Below are 20,504 nucleotides of genomic sequence, written 5' to 3'. Positions count from 1 at the left end.
TCATAACCTTTTCTCACAAACTTTCTCTCACAACCCTAACGTGATAGGTCACAATTGATCAACCATAATTTATCAAGTGGGTCCCATTGCAAGCTGACCAATTGCGAGTTGCCACATTGGGTTGTAAGAGAAAGTTTGTGAGAAGAGGTTGTGGGTATGTGTAGTATTACTCCTTTCGAAATGTTCCATTAAAGAAAATGACTTGACACTCTTTTCAAAGTATTCTATAAATGTCTATTTGCATAGTTGTCATTTTATTAAAGTTAAATGATTTGATAATCCGTGTAATTTTGAATGTTTAACGTGTGGTTTAGATTTATCAAAGTTTTTAAAATAATATTCCATGCTATGATTTGTCCTTTGTTCATTCCCTTACTGTGTTGCACAAAAAGGATTTTGAAAGTATTGCATGTTGTGTATAATTATACTTACCGAGTTGACGACTTGTCCCTTGTTACCAACATCTTTTCAAATTAAGATTATTTGATAGGGATAACTAGACTGATTAAGTTATAGTTTTTTGGAGCAAGGGCTTGATATAAGAAAGCTAAGATTTGGTCGATGGTATATTGTACTGGCTTTTTAATGGAATTGTATTGAAAATGATGATTGTGGTTTCAGTTTGTTAGGGTTAAACCTTAGAAAATAACGCTACCTCGTCCTTGCTTAGTTTGCCTTTTGGAAAGAATTCTATGGGCTGTAAATGGCTGTACAAATTGAAGTATAGAGCAGATGGTTCCATGGAGAAATATAAGGCTTGTTTAGTGGCAAAAAAGTATACACAACAGGCTGGGATAGACTATGAAGAAACATTCTCCCCTGTGATAAAAATGGTAATTGTTAGAACCATTTTATCATTAGCATCCATGCATGACTGGCCACTTTACCATATGGATGTGGATAATGCATTTTACAAGGTGATCTCGATGAAGGGATTTACATGACACTACCCCAAGGATTTTCCAAACAACCTGGACAGAATTTAGTTTGTAAATTACTTAAATCTCTCTATAGTTTAAAACAGGCTTCTTGAGCTAGAACTCTAGGTTCACCCCAGCCCTTGTTTTTGGTGGCTTTTATCAATCCAAGTCAGATTACTCTCTTTTCATTATGAGAACTGGGTTTCAAGTGGTGATGCTCCTAGTTTATGTAGATGATATAGTCTTGAGAGTTAATGATTCAACCTTGATTGATCAAACCAAAGACTTGCTTTATTCTTATTTTAAAATTAAAGACTAGAATTGTTGAGATATTTTTTAGGGATAAAAGTGGCCAGATCCAAGAAGGGAATTAGTATTTCCCCAAGGAAGTATACTCTTAAATTAATCTCAGACACTGGCTTATCTAGTTCTAAACCTACTCTCATTCCCTTGGATCAACATATGAAGTTTACTTATTAGGAAGGATTGAATCTAGAGAATTGTGGTATTGGTGAGGTCATTTTGTAATATTGATTTATAAGGAATTGTGATGACTGACTAGATTGCACTTTCTTGTTCTCATTATCCACTGAAATGCTAGCAACATTAGTTGAACTACTATGAAACTCACTATGAACCATGGTGTTCATTACGATATGTGCTTCTTCCAATCTAAGTTCAAGTTTTTGTAAGACAATCTAAGCTTCCTGGATAGATATCAGATCAACCTTAGGTTCAACTCTAGTTGTTATATTAACAATAGTAGTGTCATACTCTGAATCAAGACCACCTAAGATATAATTCAACAACTCTTGATCAGTAATCACCACTCCACTTGATAATAAATTCTCAGCATAGCTCTTCATTTTTAGAAAGTAATCATGTATACTCATGTTATCCTTTTTTGTCTTTTGTAAAAGGCTTTTAACATGAAATGTCTTGGCTCTAGATTCAGTCAAGAATTCCTTCTCTAGGGTAAGCCAAATATCAATGGCAAATTGACATTTAGAGATCACAACAAACATAGATTATAAAATTGATGACAATAACCAAGTAACTAGCATCTTATCGATTTTCTTCCAAAGAATGTACTTTGAATTAGATTTTTTAACTACCTCTGAGTGTGCACTATCTAATGGAGCTTTCACGAAAGGAGCTGGACATGGTATTAATCCAGTAAGGTGTTCTTTAAGATTGTAAGCTCCACCTGCAAAGAGAATCTATGATTTCCAAAAGTGGTGGTTGTCCCTCGTCAGTTTAGGTGAGATTATAAGCAGTGTTAAAGACGTCATTGTAGCAGAATTGAAAAAATCATTTGAATCAGACGTGTGTTTAAAGCTTGAATTCTTGTCTGTTTTGTGAAAAGGTGAAGGATTTTGAGAAAGAACAGCCATTCTTGACGTTTGTCAATGGCTCTAATACTAACTTAGAACACTAATAGAGAAGAAGAAAAACAAAGCAAAAAATGAATCAAAAATTTGTTATTGCTTAACTGAATGTAGGAGGAGATTCTGTTGTTTATATACAAAGCAAACATGTATAACAGAAACTTAACTAACTCCCTAACGTGCCAGCAACCAAAAGTCAATACTAGTCAATTTCTTCATATCCTAACATCCCTTCTTAAACAAAACCTCTACACTTCTCCACTTCTCTATCACACTATTTCTTATATCCTAACACTTCTCTAGCTTATGATTTGTTATTTTCCATTACTGATGATTCCCCCTTAACTGATCCCCTAGTGTTTCAAAAACTCATTGGAAAGCTATTGTATCTTTGCATGATAAACATGATTTGAGTTATTCTCTGAATCTTTTAAGTCAATTTACGGACAATCCTAAAAATCTCATCTCAGTGTTGCTCTGAAGATTGTTAGATATGTCAAGTCTACTAAGCTTGGGCTTGTTCTTTCTTGTCACTAACTCTTTACAGCTTACAACCTACAGTTACTTTGATTGGGCCTTATGCCTCATGGCCAGGAAGTCTATTATTGGTTATTGTGTGTTTTTAGGCAATTCTCTTCTTTGCTGGAAATCAAAGCAGGAAGTTACATTGTTAGATATTCTTCTGAAGCTGAATATTGAGCTATGGCTTCAACAATTTGTGAAGTTGTTTGGTTGGTTAAGCTATCATCTGAACTTGGTTTTCCTATTTTGACTCTTACTCCTCTTTACTGTGACAATCAATCGGCGAATCATATAGCTTATAATCCTATGTTCCACGAACACACCAAACACATTAACATTGATACACTTAGTTCTTTACAACATTGCATATTTTTGGAATTTTTAAATATTAGGTTTTTTACATCATGTTGACTTCATCATGATGATACAAGCATGATGATGTCACCGATCTGACCCGTCAGCCAAACCGGTTCAACCGCTTGACCTAGGACTCAGCCCCTTGGTTGGGTCACACCTCAGATTGGTTATTAAAACATTGATCATAGACACTTGATCGACTTTATTAGGTTTGTAAGTTAGGACAAATATGATAATTACATCAACTACAGCCAATTAACCAAGTCAAAGTCTTTATATGGGGCCAGATATTTCATAATAATTCCCCTGTAGAATTTATCATAACTAGTCTTAAAGGATCTAGCCTACATAAAGACCGTGACTTTCCATTTCACCATTTGATAATAAATTAATATATATATATAACAGAAGAACTAATAGATAACGAGCATCTTAAATGGGGTCCGAGATTATCATGGTTTTTGTATCTTTATTTTCCTCTCTCTAAAATTGTGCCCTACAGTAGGGCATACTAATTGGATCAAGGCTAGTTATTACTATAATGCACGATATGCATTCCCCATTTCGAACATAAGTTCTACTTTGGGTGTTATAAGCTTGCCGATATATGTCATAGACAATGTTTTCAAACTTGGCTTGGCTTGGCCGATTTGACTGGTCAGACTGGGAACTACGGTTTTCTCCGGGCTAGGCTAGCTTGAAAACTATTTCTAGCATTTAACCTGGTTTGATCTACAGTTAGATTGGTGTTACTATTAGCGAATCGCTAGTTCCAACAACCCATGGCCAAAACCGGGTCACTAAAATTGAAAACCCATAAAAAAAAATTTAGCCAACTCTTTGCTCTTCATTCTTCCATCTGCAATCTTCATTCTTCCATTTGTTGTCTTCATTCTTTTTGTGTTTACTGAAAAGGTTCTTTTGATTATTAGATCAATTTTAATAGAAATGAAAGCATTGGCAACCACACTCTTTGATATCCTTTTAGCAATATCCATGGGCGAAGTTAGCCATCTTTTTCCTTCTTTCATAGACCCATCCAGCAACACAATCCTTTCAAAAACAACCACTTGATCAAACTAATTAAAAAAAAAAAAAAAAAAAAAAAAGATTCAAAAAGAGAGAAACTCAGATATGTAATATTGATGATGATGATAATACAATGATACATGCGTAAAGCGTTTTATATATACATGTGCACTGCATGTATTTTGCAGGTGCAGTATAACAAAATCAAACTAACTCCCTGACACATCATCTACAATCAACAGTCAGATTTTATTACATTCTAACATGCCTTCTTCAACAAAATGTCTACACTTCTTTACTTCTCCATTACGTTCTTTCTTATATCCTAATATCCTCCTGTAAACAAAACCTTCTCAACTGATTAACAAGTAACAGAACACATGAAAACTATCTGTTGATTATTTGCATTTCACTGATGACACAAGTAAGTTCTGAAACTTGCTGCATTTCACAAACTGCTCAAGATGATTAGATAATTCAACTAAGCACCAGATGCAGAAGCCATTGAGCCATAAGTTTCATGCAGAGCAAGAGGTGGTTTAACATTGAGCTTTTCACGAAGTAGTCAAATCTGGAAGCTGATAGAGCTTTAGTAAATATATCGGCAGTTTGATGTTCAGTAGGAACAAATTGCTCTTTGAGCTTGCTAGAGGTAACCTACTCCCAGACATAATGAGCATCCAGCTCAATATGTTTTGTTCTACCATGAAAGACAGGATTTGAAGCAAGTGATCCTGCACTTTGATTATCACACCAAATGATAGGGATCTCTGGTAGTGGTAGTCCAATTTCAGAAAATAGACTACAAAACCATGCTAACTCAGTAGAACCTTGAGATAAGGCTCTATATTCTGCTTCAGTGGAGGATAACGCCACCACTTTTTGCTTCTTGGAATTCCATTGAATCAGATTAGATCCAAGGTACACACAGCACCCACTGGTAGAGCGTTTGTCTGAAGGATTGCAGGCCCAGTCAGCATCTGTATAGTAGATTAGATTAAATCTGTTATTAGGATTGAATAATACTCTATAGTTTAAGGTTCCTTTGATATACTGAAGAAGCCTTTTACAGGCTTACCAGCGCAACTGTGTTGGAGCCTTCAAAAACTAACTCAGTTTGTTGACTGAGAAAGAGATATCAGGCCTGGACAACATGAGATACTGAAGTGAACCAACGGTACTTTGATAGAGGGTTGGATTCTCAAATGGTTCACTGTCTTCAAGAGCTAATTTAGTGCCAACAGCCATGGGAGTAGCGCAGGGATTATAGTCCAGCATTTTGGTTTTAACCAGTAAGTCTTTTGTGTACTTTGCCTGGTTTATGTGCAGATGAGACTTATCTCTTGTAATTTCAAACCCGAGAAAGTAGTGCAGTGAACCCAGAGTTTTCAGAGCAAACTGAGTGTTGAGGTTAGCAACAATCTTATGAACCAAACTTGAGTCATTACCAGTGAGGAGAATGTCATTGACATAAACCAAAATATAGACTTGCACTTCTTGTTGTCGATAGATAAAGAGGCTGGGATCAACTAAAGAATGTGAGAAACCCCATGAGAGAAAGGCCTTCTTGAGCTTATCAAACCAGGCCCTTGGTGCCTGCTTGAGACCATAAAGTGCTTTGGTTAATTTGTAAACATGATGGGGATATTATGAATTAACAAAGCCTTCAGGCTATACCATGTGAACTGTTTCAGTGAACTTCCCATTCAAAAACGCATTATTAACATCCACTTGTTGGATGTCCCACCCATAGCTAATTGCAAGACTCAAGATAACTCTAATTGTTGGAGATTTTACCACAGGATTAAAAGTCTCTAGATAATCAATCCCAGGGGTCTACTGAAATCCTTTTGCCACTAACCTTGCTTTAAGACGTTGAATGGAGCCATCAGGGTTGGTTTTAACTTTGAACACCAACTTACAACCCACTGGATGCATATCAGAAGTAACGGGAACTAGCTCCCAAGTGTGATTAGACTGCAGTGCATCAAATTCAGCCTGGATGGCTGCCTTCGATGAAGGATGAGAGAGAGCCTCAGATACAGTAACTAGTTCTATAACATGAGTAACTAGTTTTGTAACATTACAAGATGAAGTGGACATAAGAGCAGTTTGGAGAGAATTTTTCTTGGATCTGGTTTGCATGGGATGAGTGTTTAAGGGCTTGTCTTATGCATGATGAGTTGTAGGATCAGGTATAGGTAAGCTGACTTCTAGAGGAAAGGTATCATATGACTCATTATAAGAAAATGTTATGGGAGACAGAATAGAATCTGATCATGGAAATGAATCTGTAGAGGAAGTATTAATTTGTTTGGAAGAAGTTGACGCAGGAGACAGTTGTGAGGATGACAAAGATGGGTTACTTGGAGATATGACTAGAGAGTTGGAATAGCATGTGTAGTGGGACAAACAGGAGACCTTGCTGGGAATTCAGACTGATCACATGTGGTAGGATTAAAATTACTAGACACATTATTTAGAGGTACAGAAGTGGGAATAGACCAAGAAAAAAAGACAGGAACAGATGGCAAGGATTCAAACGTAGCAGTCTTTGTAAATGTTGAAGCAGAGTTGGAGGAAATATGAAATGGGAGTCAGATTCATCAAAACGAACACTTTAACATGTATAAACTCGATCAGAAGGATCTAAACACAGTTAACCTTTATGTTGAAGACTATACCCAATAAATGTACATTTAACAGTATGGAAATTAATCTTATGAGCATTGTAGGGTTGGAGAAATGGATAGATTGCACAACCGAAGACCTTGAGAGCGGAATAGTTTGGAATCGTATGAAAGAGTTTCTAGAAAGGACAGAGATTATCTAGGACAGGGGACGGAAGTCTATTTGTAAGATAAACTAAGGTTTGAAACGCAAACCACCAATACTTCAGTGGCATACTAGGTTGTGCAAGAAGAGTTAATCCTTGCTCCACAATTTGACGATGCTTCCCCTCTACTCTCCCATTTTGTTAATGGGTGTGAGGACAAGGATGCCTAAAGAATATGTCATGATCCTTAAAATAAGAAACCAAACTCCTATATTCCCCTCCCCAATCAGTTTGGACACATTGGACAAAGGCATTAAATTGTTTTTCTACTAGTTTGTGGAACTAAGTAAAAATGGTGTAAGTGTCCGATTTGTTCTTTAAGGGAAAGATCCAAGTAAATCTAATGTGGTCATCCAAAAATTGTATGTAATATTTGAAGCCTTCAAGGGAGGTGATTGGTGAGGGTCCCCAAAGATCTGAATGAATGAGTTCAAGTGGTTTAGATGTGTGAGAACCAAACTTGGGGTAGGTAGACTGATGTAGTGTGCCATACTGGCAGGCTTGGCAAAATTTGATGTCTTGTTTTGCAGGATGAGGTAATTTTAGAGTTTTAAGAATGTTTGTGAGTACTGAAATGTTAGGATGACCAAGACATTTATGCCATAGCATAAAATCAGCTTTGCAGATTGGAAAAACATTCAATTTATTGCCAATAAAGGTATCAGTTACAACTGAAGTAGAAGCAGATACAGACGGATTAACATGCCTAACACAGGACTAATTATTGACAGAAACAGGTGTCCACTTATTGAAAGTGTAGTACAACTTTTGAGTTGAAGATAGGATGCCAACATTCTTATTAGAGACACTGACATAAGGAACAAGACTATTCTTGATGGACTTTAAGGAGATTGAGGGATCCAAAACTGCACTAGATGAAAAACACAGTGAATGAACTGGAACTTGAATGCGATAAAGTCTAGTTCTAGGTACCCCGTGAAGAAAAATGACCTGAGATAATTTGTCCTTAACCACACAGTGATCAATAAAGAATCCCACAAGAACATCATTATCTCTAGTGAGCTTGGATACACTAAGTAAATTCTTTGTGATATGAGGAACAAATAAAATATGTTTGAGGTCCAAAGTTTTAACAGGGCAGAGTAATGTACCAGAACCAGTGTGAGAGATTGATAACAACTCACCATTGCTAACCTAGAATTGTTCATTTCCTGTGTAGAGAGAGCTTGTTGTAAGCTTTGAAAAATCTGAAGTAACATGATCCGTGGCTCTTGAATCTATATACCAGGCTCCATCCTTGAACAAAGGTTGGTGAGGCAACATAGTTGATAGCAGCAGGTGTATGATTAGAAGATTGAGATTGTGCCATGAACACTTGATTGGATTGACTGGCATTATGAGCTGTTGGCTAGTTTGCAGTAGGTGTAAAAGGTGGACCAGCATTTGGCAAGAATTGAGTATGGTATCCAGTTTGATACGATGGTAATGATCCGGAGAGACTGCCTTGTGTGTAATGAGGAGCAGGAGCAGGAGCAGAAGTGTACTGTCCTTCTGTTAAAGATGCAGATGATCTCATAAATCCAGGTGGATTAAAGTTTCCTTTGACATAAGAATTATGTCCAGTAAAATTTACATCAAACCGATGATAGCAGTGTAAAGCAAGATGTCCAGCTTTTCCATTAACTGGATAAAAAATTATGTTTTTACCTCATGTACGTCCTCTACCTTGGCCACCAACATATCTTGTAGAAAACTGATTACTAAAATAAGGTTGAGACTGAGATGTAGCAAAGACAGGTGAATTCTGACCAGTAGGTAAGTAGGAGGAATTAAATCTAGTAAATTGTGGTATAGCTAAGGTCACTGTGTTAAATTGATTTCCAGAAAGATGTGGTGATTGATCAGTCTCTATTTTCTTGTTCTCATTCTCGACTGAAACACTGGCAACATTAGCTGAACTACTATGAAACTCATTATGAATCATTGTGTTCATTACAGCATGTGATTTCTCCAACGTAAGTTCAAGTTTTTGTAAAAAAATTTGAGCTTCTTGAACAGATATTGGATCAACCTTAGATTCCAGTCTAGTTGTTATATTAACCACGGCATCAGCATACTCTGAATCCAATCCATCCATAATATAGTTTAACAGCTCTTCATCAGTAATAACAACTCCACTCGATGACAAGTTTTCTGCATAGTTCTTCATTTTTAAGAAGTAATCATGTATACTCATGTCATCTTTCTTTGTATTCTGTAAGAGGTTTTTAACATGAAGTGTCTTAGCTCTAGATTCAGTCAAGAATTCTTTTTCTAATGTCAGCCAAATATTAGTAGCAAATTGACACTTAGATATCACGGCAAACATGGATTTTGAAATTGATGACAACAGCCAGCTAACTAACATCTTGTCAGTTTTCTTCCAAAGTAAGTATTCTGGATTAGGTTTTTTGATTACCTCTGATTGCGTACCATCTAATAAAGCTTTCACGAAAGGAGCTAGACGCGATATTAAACCAGTGAGATGTTCTTTAAAGTCGTGAGCTCCTACTGCAAAAAGGATCTGTGATTTCTAGAAGCGGTGGTTTCTCTCGTTAGTTTCAGTGAAATCGCAGGCAATGTTGAAGATGACATTATAGCATAATTGACATGATTACTTGAATCAAAAGTGTGTTTGGAGCTCAAACTATTATCTGTTTTGTGAAGAGGTGAAGGATTTTGAGAGATATCAGCCATTCTTGACGTTTGTCAATGGCTCTGGTACCAATTGAACACTAAGAGAAAATGCGGAAAAACAGAGCAAAAAGAGAGAAACTCAGATCTGTAATATTGATTATGATGAGAATACAATGATACATGTGTAAAGCGTTTTATATATACATGCGCACTGCATGTATTTTGCATGTGCACTGTAACAAAATCAAACTAACTCCCTGACACGTCATCTACAATCAACGGTCAGATTTCATTACATTCTAACAAAGATAAAGGAAGAAGAATGAACTCGATAGGGTCTTGAGGTAGCGACTGAATGTGGGTTGTTGTTGTGACTGAATGGATTGGAAAAGACTAACTCGTTTGGGTATAACATTCTTCAGATAGTCTTCATCTTTGGGTTTGTGGTGATTTGGGGCCACCATGGCGACAAAAGAGAAGGAGCAGAGATAATTAGATAAAACAACGGTTTTAAGAAATTGGTTTGAGACTGAAGTAGGAAAGAAGTGTAAGATAAAATTAAATGTGGCCCATTAATATATGTCATTAAATTATATGTGACCCTTTAAAATATAAATAATATTATTATGGTTTAATAATAAATTGAAGATTATCTAATTATCTATATAATAGTTACACACATTGATGGAATGTGTATTTGAGGGAAGTTTATTTCCTAGAAACTTGGTCCTCTCTCTGCCTATTAAAGAAAGCCATAATGTACTTTCTCCATCACTTTTAGCAAAAACAAATTCTGGAAAATTGAAGAGAGGAAAGGAGAGAAAAACCAATATTCTTAATCATATAAATCATCATCAACGAGTATTATGACTCAAGGTATGTTTTTTTCTAATTAACAGTTTATTATTGATTTTATAACATGTAAAATTCATGAAATTCAAAGATCCTGTAATTTAATGTTTCATGTAAATTTATTTACAAAAAGAAGAAAATGAGAAACATCAGCACAAGATTTTACAACATTGCATGTTTTTGGAATTTTTATATATTAGGTTTTTTTTTACATCATGCTGACATCATTATGATGATGTGAGTATGACGATGTCGTCGACGGGTCAAACCAGTTCAACCACTTGACCCGAGACCTAGCCCTTTGGCTGGGTTACACCGAGTTGGATATTAAAACATTAATCATAAACACTTGATCTGACTTTATTAGGTTCACAAGTTTTTATAACATAGTCTAGACATTATGGGGGACAAATTACATCAACTACGACCCATCACCCATTACCAAGTCAAAGTCCTTATATGGGGACAGAAATTTCATAGTAATTCCCCATGTAGAATTTATAGTAACTAGTCTTAAATGATCTTGTCTACATAAAGACCATGACTTTCCATTTTATCATTTAAAGAATTTAATTACTAGAAATAACTTATAAAAAAAATTAGTAATTGCCACATTATTTAAAGTCATATATATATATATATATATCAGAAGAACTAATAGATAACAAGCATTGCAAATGAGGTCCAAGATTATCATGGTTTTTGTTTTCTTTATTTTCCTCTCTCTAAAATTGTGCCCTGCAATAGGGCAAACTAATTGGATCAGGGCTGGTTATTACTATAATGCACGATATGCATTCCCCATTTCGAACATAAGTTCTACTCTTTTCACTCACCTTATTTGTGCTTATGCTGGTGTTAATTATACCTCCTACGAAGTTTCGGTATCACCAGCTGATGAAGAACGCTTCTCCTCCTTCACAAATATTGTGAAACAAAAGAATCCATCAGTCACGACACTACTATCTGTTGGGGGCAGCGATGTAAATTATTCAACCTATTCTTCAATGGTAAGCAATTCTTCTTACCGAAAATCATTCATCCATTCCTCAATAAAAATAGCCCGATTTTACGGTTTTCAAGGCCTGGACTTTGCTTGGCCATATCCAGACACAACATCTGATATGTTCGGTATGGGAGTTCTCTTTCAAGAGTGGAAAGCTGCTATTAGTTTAGAGGCAACAAACTCTAACCACTCGCAACTGATCTTGACAGCTAGGGTTACATATTCACCCTCGCTGTCTTCAGCAAGTTACCCTATAGAGATGATAAAACAACATTTGAATTGGGTCCATGTTCGTCCCTATGGTAACTCCTATCCTCCCTCAGAAAACCTTACTGGTGCTCATGCAGCTCTATATAGCCAGGGTAATATCCTTAATATGGATCACGGTGTAAGAGAGTGGATCGGTAAAGGATTATCAGCTAATAAATTGGTTTTGACTTTGCCTTTCTATGGCTCTGCATGGATGCTCCAGAATCCTATGGTGAATGGTATTGGTGCACCAGCAAAACAATTTGCCCTTAATACTAATGGTGGTGGTGGTGGAACTGCAACATATAAAGAAATCAAGAATTACATTGAGGACTATGGTCCTGATGTTCCTGTCAGGTACAACTCAACTTATGTGGTGAATTACTGGACAAAGGGATCAATTTGGATTGGATTTGATGACGTTGAGGCTGTTAGAGCTAAGATTTCTTATGCCAAGAAGAAAAAGCTACTTGGCTACTCTGTGTGGCAAGTCTCCTATGATTATAATTGGGTGCTTTCTAAAACTGCAGGTAATTAGTTAAACAAAGTACTCTATGCAATCAATACTTTTTCCCGGCTGTAGTTAACATGTTGATTTCTTTTTCCAGCTGGAGTGGCAATAAATGATTCTCCAGTTCAGGAGGATCATAATAGTGGACAAGATAATAAGAGCCCTGTTTTAGTAATTCTTTTGTCTACAACAGCTGCTGTTTCTCTTCTCTTCGGAATATTTGTGATATTTTACTGCTGGAGGAGAAATTTCAAATTAAAATGTAAGTTTCTAATAATTTATAGAGTACTGTTTCAATTGAAACTGATCAAATTAGCAGTTTATTTATTTATTTTTTCTCTTGGTTGACAGGGATGGTGCACTCCACTACAGAATCCAATGACAAGGCAAACAAAGCAGCATCAGCTGGAGATTTTAATAGCAATGTTCCTAATCTGGTAGAATATACATTGGGTGATATAGAGGCAGCAACCAATGGGTTTTCAATTGAAAATAAGCTTGGACAGGGTGGATATGGCTCTGTTTACAAGGTACCTTTGGTTACGCTATTTATCATTAATTTGAGAGCAATTTTGTGGTGCTTAACTTATTTTAGTCTTCAAGTTAATATATTTTTAGCTTTTATCTATTGACAGTTATCAACCAACTAGAGTGTTTTTTGCTAGGGAATACTTCCGGATGGACAGGTAATAGCAATAAAGAAACTTTCAAAAACATTCACTCAAGGATTTGAGGAATTCAAGAATGAGGTTATGCTCACTGCCAAGCTCCAACATGTAAATCTTGTTCGAGTTTTGGGGTTTTGTATTGATGGAGAAGAACAGATAATCATCTACGAATACGTGCAAAGCAAAAGCTTAGACTCTTACCTGTTCGGTCAGAATTTTATTTTTAGTTTTTGTACACTAACTTGCAATTTTTTTTTCCTTTTGTACTAATCTATAGTGACGGATACATTATTGATGATTAAGTTATGGTGAAATTTGGTGCAGACCCCATTAGACGATTAGTTTTGGATTGGAAAAAGCGTGTGTACATCATTGAAGGAGTTATTCAAGGGCTTTTATATCTCCAAGAATACTCGAGGTTGACTCTTGTTCATCTATATTTAAAAGTTAACAATGTCCTGTTAGATGGAGAAATGAAACCCAAAATATCAGATTTTGGAATGCCTAGAATATTTGTGAAAGATGATCTTGAAGCAAACACAAATCGTGTTGCTGGAACACAGTAAGTGTTTTACTATTAATGCTATATAATTGTCAAAAATTTGCTTGTTTTGTATATCTTGGGTCAGCTACTCACGGTTTGTAATAATCCAATACAGTGGTTACTCAACTAAATCCGATGTTTATAGTTTTGGGATTCTACTTCTGCAAATCATCAGTGGCAAAAGGATTTCCCTTTTATATGGTCTGAATGAAAGGCTGAGTCTTTCTCACTATGTAAGTTTTCTTTAATAATTCATTTGAAGGATATGTGGATCAAGATATTAGCATTAGAAAAAGTTAAATAATTTGATTAATTTCAGGCATATGAGTTGTGGAATGATGGTCAAGGCATGGAGTTTATGGACGAATCATTGGACGATACATATTCGTTCTGTAAATTAATGAGATGCTTGCAAATCGCTCTGTTATGTGTCCAGAAAAATAAAGTTGATCGACCATCTATGTTGGAAGTTTTAACAATGCTAAAAAATGAAAAAACAGATATCATGATTCCAAAGAAGCCTGGTTTCTCGAAACAAAATGAACAAGATAAATCTATAATGCAGTTGGGAGATTATTCAGGGTGCACTCTCTCAATTAATGATGTAACAATTTCAGATCTGGTACCCAGATAAATTTTATTATGTAGCTTTTGAGATTGGTAATGTGTGTGTCCTGGACTTCTGCTAAGCTAGATAGGTTCAATTCCTTTGCTGCATTGTGGGTTTTATTTGGTGTAGTTTTGTATTACCCTGTTTATCAATTAATGTTCAAGCAACGTACGTTTAATGAAATCACTTGAAAGATCATATTTCCTCTAAATTGTCAAATAACATTACCAAAAATAAGTGAAACAGAAAGCACATTACTTGGGAAAATGTTTAAAAGCAGAGCTTCAATGGAGGGCCTGAAAGCTCATTCCATGAAATATGAACTTGTTAATTCCTTCACCAGGGAAAGAATCTCTTTATCTGTCTGCAACATATATATTATCCTTAATTCCTTAGGGTTCAACTTCAGCAGGGTTCCAATATTAAAGTTCAAACTGATACCCTCAACTTCTGTAGAACTAGCACCTGCAAATAAAGGGGAAACTCTAGTTAATCTAAAGGTGCCTCCTGAAAGTACAAGCAGATAATGCATACAGAACTGAAGAAACTAAAACCTGTCCCGTTATTGTTTCAATCTTCAAGAAATAATACACAACTTTTTGATCCCTGTTTTTGGTGGAGTCCAATTTATAGTGAGAAGAAATTAACATCTTCCACCGTTGGCCTTGAATTGATTTGGGCTTTTATAGATCTGCAAAATTTTGCTGAACATTCTGTTTAATTTTGCTGAATTTTTTATTAAGTGGAGATGTATTATTATTAATTTGGTGTTTATTTATTAATTTAGAATTAAGATGAATATGGAATATTGTGTAGAAATATAATGGCTCCGTTTGGTTGGTTTTTGGGAATACTATTATTAGGATTCCCAAAAAAGTTAAACAGTAAAATGTCCAAAAACTCACAATATTATCCAATATTATTCAACTTTTTTTAACCCCCTAAATTTGTTAATTTAATTAAATATCCCTAAATATTTTTTTCGAAATTGCAAAAACACCCATAAACCCACATTATACCAAATTCTAGCCATCACTACCGGAAGTTGGCCAGAATCTGATATAATTCAGCCGGTAGTGTGCCGATCTAGCATTTTCCAACTAGATCCACGGTGGATCTAGCTGAAAAATGCCAGATCTAAGGCCAAAGATCTGGTCGTTGATGGCCAAATTTTTGGCCGTAACCAGACGTCAACGATGGCCAACATATGGTCATCGTTGACCATCAACGACGGTCGTATCTTTGGCCATCGTTGACGAGCAAATGCGGCCAGATCTGACAATCAATGGTCAGATCTAGCCGTAGATCTGGCATTTGCCGGCTAGATCCACATTGGATCTGGCCAGCAAAGGCCACATCGACGCACAACTAGCAAGATCCAGCCAGTTATGCGCCGATACGGAGACTTCGGCCACCCTCCGGTGGTGGTGGCCGGCTGTGATTGTTCAATGGGTGGATTAGGAGTGTTTTTGTTAACTTTCAAAGTTTTATTATAGGGGTGTTTAATAAATAAATAAACATAAGGGGTATTTTTATTAATTTCTAAATGCTACATCGTAATACCCGTCCAATTCAACTTTTCTCAACTTTTTTTAAAAAACTTTTCTAAAAAATACAAAAAAGTGAACCAAACGGAGCCAATATTTTGATAATTATTAATAAGGGTAAAAGGGACATTTAGCTAAATTCAATAGACAGATAAGAACAAACTCTGGAACATTAATGGGTTTTCAAACTACTCTAAAATATCACAAAACCCTTATAATATATTAAAGTACTCTAAAATAATAAATAACTCTCTAAAAATATCAATAATCCCTTTGAACATGGATGTTTTTAATAGTTTTCTAAAATCACAGTAACATTTATATATATATATTGGACAACAACAAAAGTCCCACAATTGGACATACCCAAACAATCATGTACTGAAACGACATGTGGCAGTTAATACCACGTGGTTGTTGATTACGTGGGGTCGTCCAATGAGATGGGTCATGGGTATAGAATGTAACTATAGTTTTTTCTTTTTTAAATAAAATATACAAAAAATTTCATGAAAATACACTTGATAAAAAAGCGTTTAAATATTTTCGAGATTTTCGGATATAATCTTAAGAACGAGTATAAAATCAGAAAATGATTAAGAGTTTTTTTCTATTATTTTTAATTTGAAAACATTTTTTGAATCAAATATTAAAAATATTTAGAAGTAATTTAAAATTTGAATCATATTTTAGTTTTTGGAAATTATTTTTACATTTTAAATCAAAAGACCCTAATATTTTTTTTCCTTGCCCTAAAATGAATCTATATATAAGATATGATATTATGGGACAATTTTGATCGACCAAAACAGGAGAATTAAAGCTTTTTTTTTTTTTTTTTTTTTTAGCACTATGATATGCATTGTTTTGGGAAAATATAATGTTTAAATTTGAACATATACATTCTAATAAGTATCTAATATTAACACTGAAATTCTTTTGGATTTCTTGAAGACGACTATTGCTCTTCTATTCACTTGAAGACGACTATTGACTTCACAAATGTTCAATTAAATTATATGCAATTTTTTTCAATTGGGTTAATAACAGAACTGATGATCTCTATGGTCGGTAAATAATTAAAAATCACTAAAATAAGAGATTGAAATTATGTTGATGCTTTTTTAAAGTCTTAATTACGGTAAGCTATCATCTCACATCCTTAGGTATTTTCTAAATTTTAAGAATGATTATTTGAAACTATGCCTTACTGACATTTTAAGTGTTTGAATCCAAAATTTACTGATGCAGTACTTCGAACTATGAACTCAATGAAACACTAAAAAAGGGGTGAATCCAAGCTCAATCTGGAAGTAAAATTACTATTTTCCTTAACATTTTTTCTTTTTGCAATGGCCATCTACAAAAAAGATAATTTCCTTCATAACTGCTTTCCCCAAAAATTATAAATTGTGCAGTTAACAATTAAGAAAATTCAAAGCTTGGATCTGTCTTACACTTTGGAAGGCTAGAAGAGACATATAACATGATTGAGCGAATGCCTTTCAAGCCAAACGGAGGAACTTTGCTTAGTTCTTGTAGAGTTCACAATAAGGCGAGTATGGGTGAGGCTACTGCTAAACATCTCTTTTAACTAAAACCTACAAATTCTGGGAACTACATCATTGGTCCAATATATATTCTTCCAAAGGCATCTGGGTTGATGTGGTTAGAGATATGATGAAAGCTATAGGTTTGAGGAAGAGCCTTAGCGATAATTAATTGGAAAATAAGAGTGGTTTTATTCATCCATTAATGGAGTAAAAAACCCCATTTTTTTAGTTATTTCTGTAAGTGCAAATTTATCTTTACAATCGCCATTCAACCTAGTTATTTTTTCCGAAGGCCATGTAGTTTTTCAAGGGATGGACACGGGCCGGGCCGGGCCGGGTCGAGGACCCTATTTCCGAGCCCGGCTCAAGGGCCCAAGGGGAATCCCTGAACCCGACTCATCCCCAGAATGAGGATGTAGGAGAATCCCCGAGCCTAGCCCGTGGGGAATTCAAGGATTGTATGATTATAGTTTTACTTTAACTTTTACTTTATTTATTTTTAGACCCAAATTTTTTATTTGTGTGAATATATGTAACATATATATTAGGTAATTATATACATATATATTAACATTTACATATATATTAGGTAGGTATATATATAATTGAATCACAATAACATAATATCATTTTTAATATATATATATATAGATAAATATATATGTGTGTGTGTGGTGTGTGTGTGTGTGTGTGTGTGTGTGTGTGTGTGTGTGTTCTTTTTCAATATCATTTTTAACATTTGGCTATAGATTTTAATAATTTATGTTAAGAAATAATATGTTTTAATTTGCCATCCGAATATTTAAAAATACCTTAATATTGATTCTAATTCCATAATTACAAGATTATCTCCTTATTTTAATTTATAATGAAAGATTTTTATCAATGGACTTCAAGATCTATAATTAACTTATTTCTAAATCTTCATTTTTAATTTACCTTTTTAAGACTTTCCTCATTTAAAAAATAAGAAACCTGAAATTCATTTTTTATGCTTCTCTCTTGTCTACTAATTTAGATGATACTTCAAATACCGCCAAAACCCTGGTGGCTGAAAACCGCAACTATAGAGATTTTCAGAAAATACCAAACGGGTTAATAGGGATGGTGCAAGGCGTTGTAGGGAACGATATTTTTCCAGCTCAATGATTCATAGCAGATGGTGATCACTTCTCAAGTAGTCAAGGAATCACTGAGGCCTCGGAAAGTAGCCAAATATTGGTAGCCTAGAGAAGTGGGATGGTTTCATTAAGGAAGGAAAAGTGAAAGAAGCTATGGAAGTTTTAGGCGTGTTAGAAAAGCAATGTATTCCAGTTGATTTGCCGGGACTGCTAAAGCTAATGCAGGCGTGTGGGGAAGCCAAAGGTTTAGAAGAAGCAAAAGCTGTGCATGAACACATTGTAAGAGCAACGAACCCTCTTAAAGTCAGCACCTACAACAAGATCTTAAAAACATATTCACAATGTGGCTCTATGGATGATGCGTTTAATGTCTTTAATAATATGGAGCAACACAATTTGACATCTTGGGACACCATGATAACAGGCCTTGCAAAGAATGGTGTAGGGGAGGATGTCGTCCATTGCTTCTCTCGATTCAAGCGAACAGGACTAAAACCGGAAGGTCAGATGTTCATCGGGGTTTTCTTTGCCTGTAGTGGTTTGGGGGATTGAGATGAGGGAATGTTGCACTTTGAATCAATGATCAATTACTATGAGATTATTCCGTCCATGAAGCATTATGTGAGTATAGCTAACATGTTGGGAAGCATAGGGTATTTAGATGAAGCATTGGAATTCATTGAAAAGATGCCAATGGAGGCAAGTGTTGATGTTTGGGAGACATTGATGAATGTTTGCAGAATTCATGGGAATTTGGAGCTTGGTGACCGATGTGTTGAGCTTGTTGAGCAACTAGATCCCTCACGTTTGAATGAGAAGACAAAGTTAGGCCTTGTACCTGTTAAAGCATCGGATACTGTGAAAGAGAAAAAAAAAAAGGAGAGAAAGTACCATGACTTTCAAACAGGAGATACATCTCATCCAGAGAGTGATAAGATATATGCTCTTATTAGAGGTTTGAAGGCTCAAATGAAAGAGGCTGGTTACATTCCGGAGACAAAATTTGTGCTACACGACATAGTCCAAGAAGGTAAGGAGGAAGCTCTTCTTGCTCAAAGTGAGATACTCATTGTATCGCAAGGTCTCCTCTGCAGCCATGCCCGTGCTCCCATTCGGATAGTAACGGACTTTCATATTTGTGGTGATTGCATGCTGCAGTGAAAATCATCTTGAAAATTTTTGGTAGAGAACTCATTATACAGGCTGAGGAGAGATTCCACCATTTTAAAGATGGATTGTGCTCCTGTCGGGACTATTGGTGACCACATTTGAGTCTAAGGTACTCAGTTAGCACTGTTTGAGTTGGTAGCACATCCAAGAGGCCAGAGACCAATTGAGGAATTTTGTGAGGAAAGATTTTGTTCCTTGTGTTCATACACCATGTCCAATTAAATAGAATTTTTTATGCATTTAATCAGAAGAATAGGAAAGGTTCCCAAGATGCATTTAATCAGAAGAATAGGAAAGGTTCCCAAGATATATTTATGTTGCAATTTTACTTCAACAATTTTTTTTTTTTAATTTCTTAATGTTTTTTTTAATTTATTCGTGTGAAAATGTTTGATTATTTGCAGGATTTAAACTTCAACAGATTCAGTTCATTCCATCACCAAGAAATTCTTAAGATGGTCTTCTCCAAGAAAATGCGTACTCTGTTTGATCTTGCTTCCACTCAACTATAATATATTTATATGTATTTTTCACAAAAATTCAGTGCATTTTAATTTGGTTGAATTTGAAAGAATTAGCAACTATTAATGAGAAAAATTGCTTCATTGAGTTCATAGTCTTAAGTGTTTGAATGGATCTAAAACAGAGAGTCATAGATAGAAGTACTGTTGCATCAGTAAGTTTTGCATTTCAAACACTTTAATGCCTCTAAGCATAGTTTCTAATAATCATTCTTAAAATTTCCTAATATTTTAAAACTTGAAACACACCATTTTATGGCTTTTAGACTTGAAGAATGCAAAAACATATTATAATTTGTTCAAATTAAAATTCTCTAGAACCAATTTCCCGGAAACAACACATTCACATGCAAAAATCATTGGCCGATTTAAGGAATTATTGCTTCTGTGATCAAGTTGGTCAATCGAAAAACAATGGGCAGAAATTGATGGGCAGCTCTGTTATAAGAGAGCAGCTCTTCAA

General features: G+C 35.2%; 2 protein-coding genes across 3 annotated transcripts; both read left to right on the top strand.

Annotated features, from left to right (window-relative positions):
- The first annotated feature begins 11,222 nt into the window (after nucleotides 1-11,222).
- On the top strand, nucleotides 11,223-14,183 carry LOC116117112 (cysteine-rich receptor-like protein kinase 10). Of its 2 annotated transcripts, none has more exons than XM_031403135.1 (7): nucleotides 11,223-12,326; nucleotides 12,405-12,569; nucleotides 12,659-12,837; nucleotides 12,973-13,183; nucleotides 13,300-13,537; nucleotides 13,665-13,752; nucleotides 13,839-14,183. In XM_031403135.1, the coding sequence occupies exons 1-7, from the start codon at nucleotides 11,237-11,239 to the stop codon at nucleotides 14,151-14,153; spliced, it is 2,286 nt and encodes a 761-aa protein (XP_031258995.1). In that variant the 5' UTR covers nucleotides 11,223-11,236; the 3' UTR covers nucleotides 14,154-14,183. The 2 variants fall into 2 exon arrangements, with proteins under 2 accessions (XP_031258995.1, XP_031258994.1); XM_031403134.1 differs by having other exon boundaries at nucleotides 13,635-13,752.
- A 2,979-nt stretch (nucleotides 14,184-17,162) lies between these two features.
- Nucleotides 17,163-19,822, top strand: LOC116117100 (pentatricopeptide repeat-containing protein At4g32450, mitochondrial-like). The gene is given in 4 exon segments (XM_031403125.1): nucleotides 17,163-17,241; nucleotides 18,389-18,439; nucleotides 18,442-19,497; nucleotides 19,500-19,822. Coding segments are annotated over 4 exon segments (1,299 nt in total). The 3' UTR covers nucleotides 19,613-19,822.
- The last annotated feature ends 682 nt before the right edge of the window (nucleotides 19,823-20,504 follow it).

Source organism: Pistacia vera, unplaced genomic scaffold (genome assembly GCF_008641045.1).
Source record: "Pistacia vera cultivar Batoury unplaced genomic scaffold, PisVer_v2 Contig8, whole genome shotgun sequence".
NCBI lineage: Eukaryota > Viridiplantae > Streptophyta > Magnoliopsida > Sapindales > Anacardiaceae > Pistacia > Pistacia vera.
Note: the sequence above shows the minus strand (reverse complement) of the source record. Positions and strands in the feature narration are given on the sequence as shown.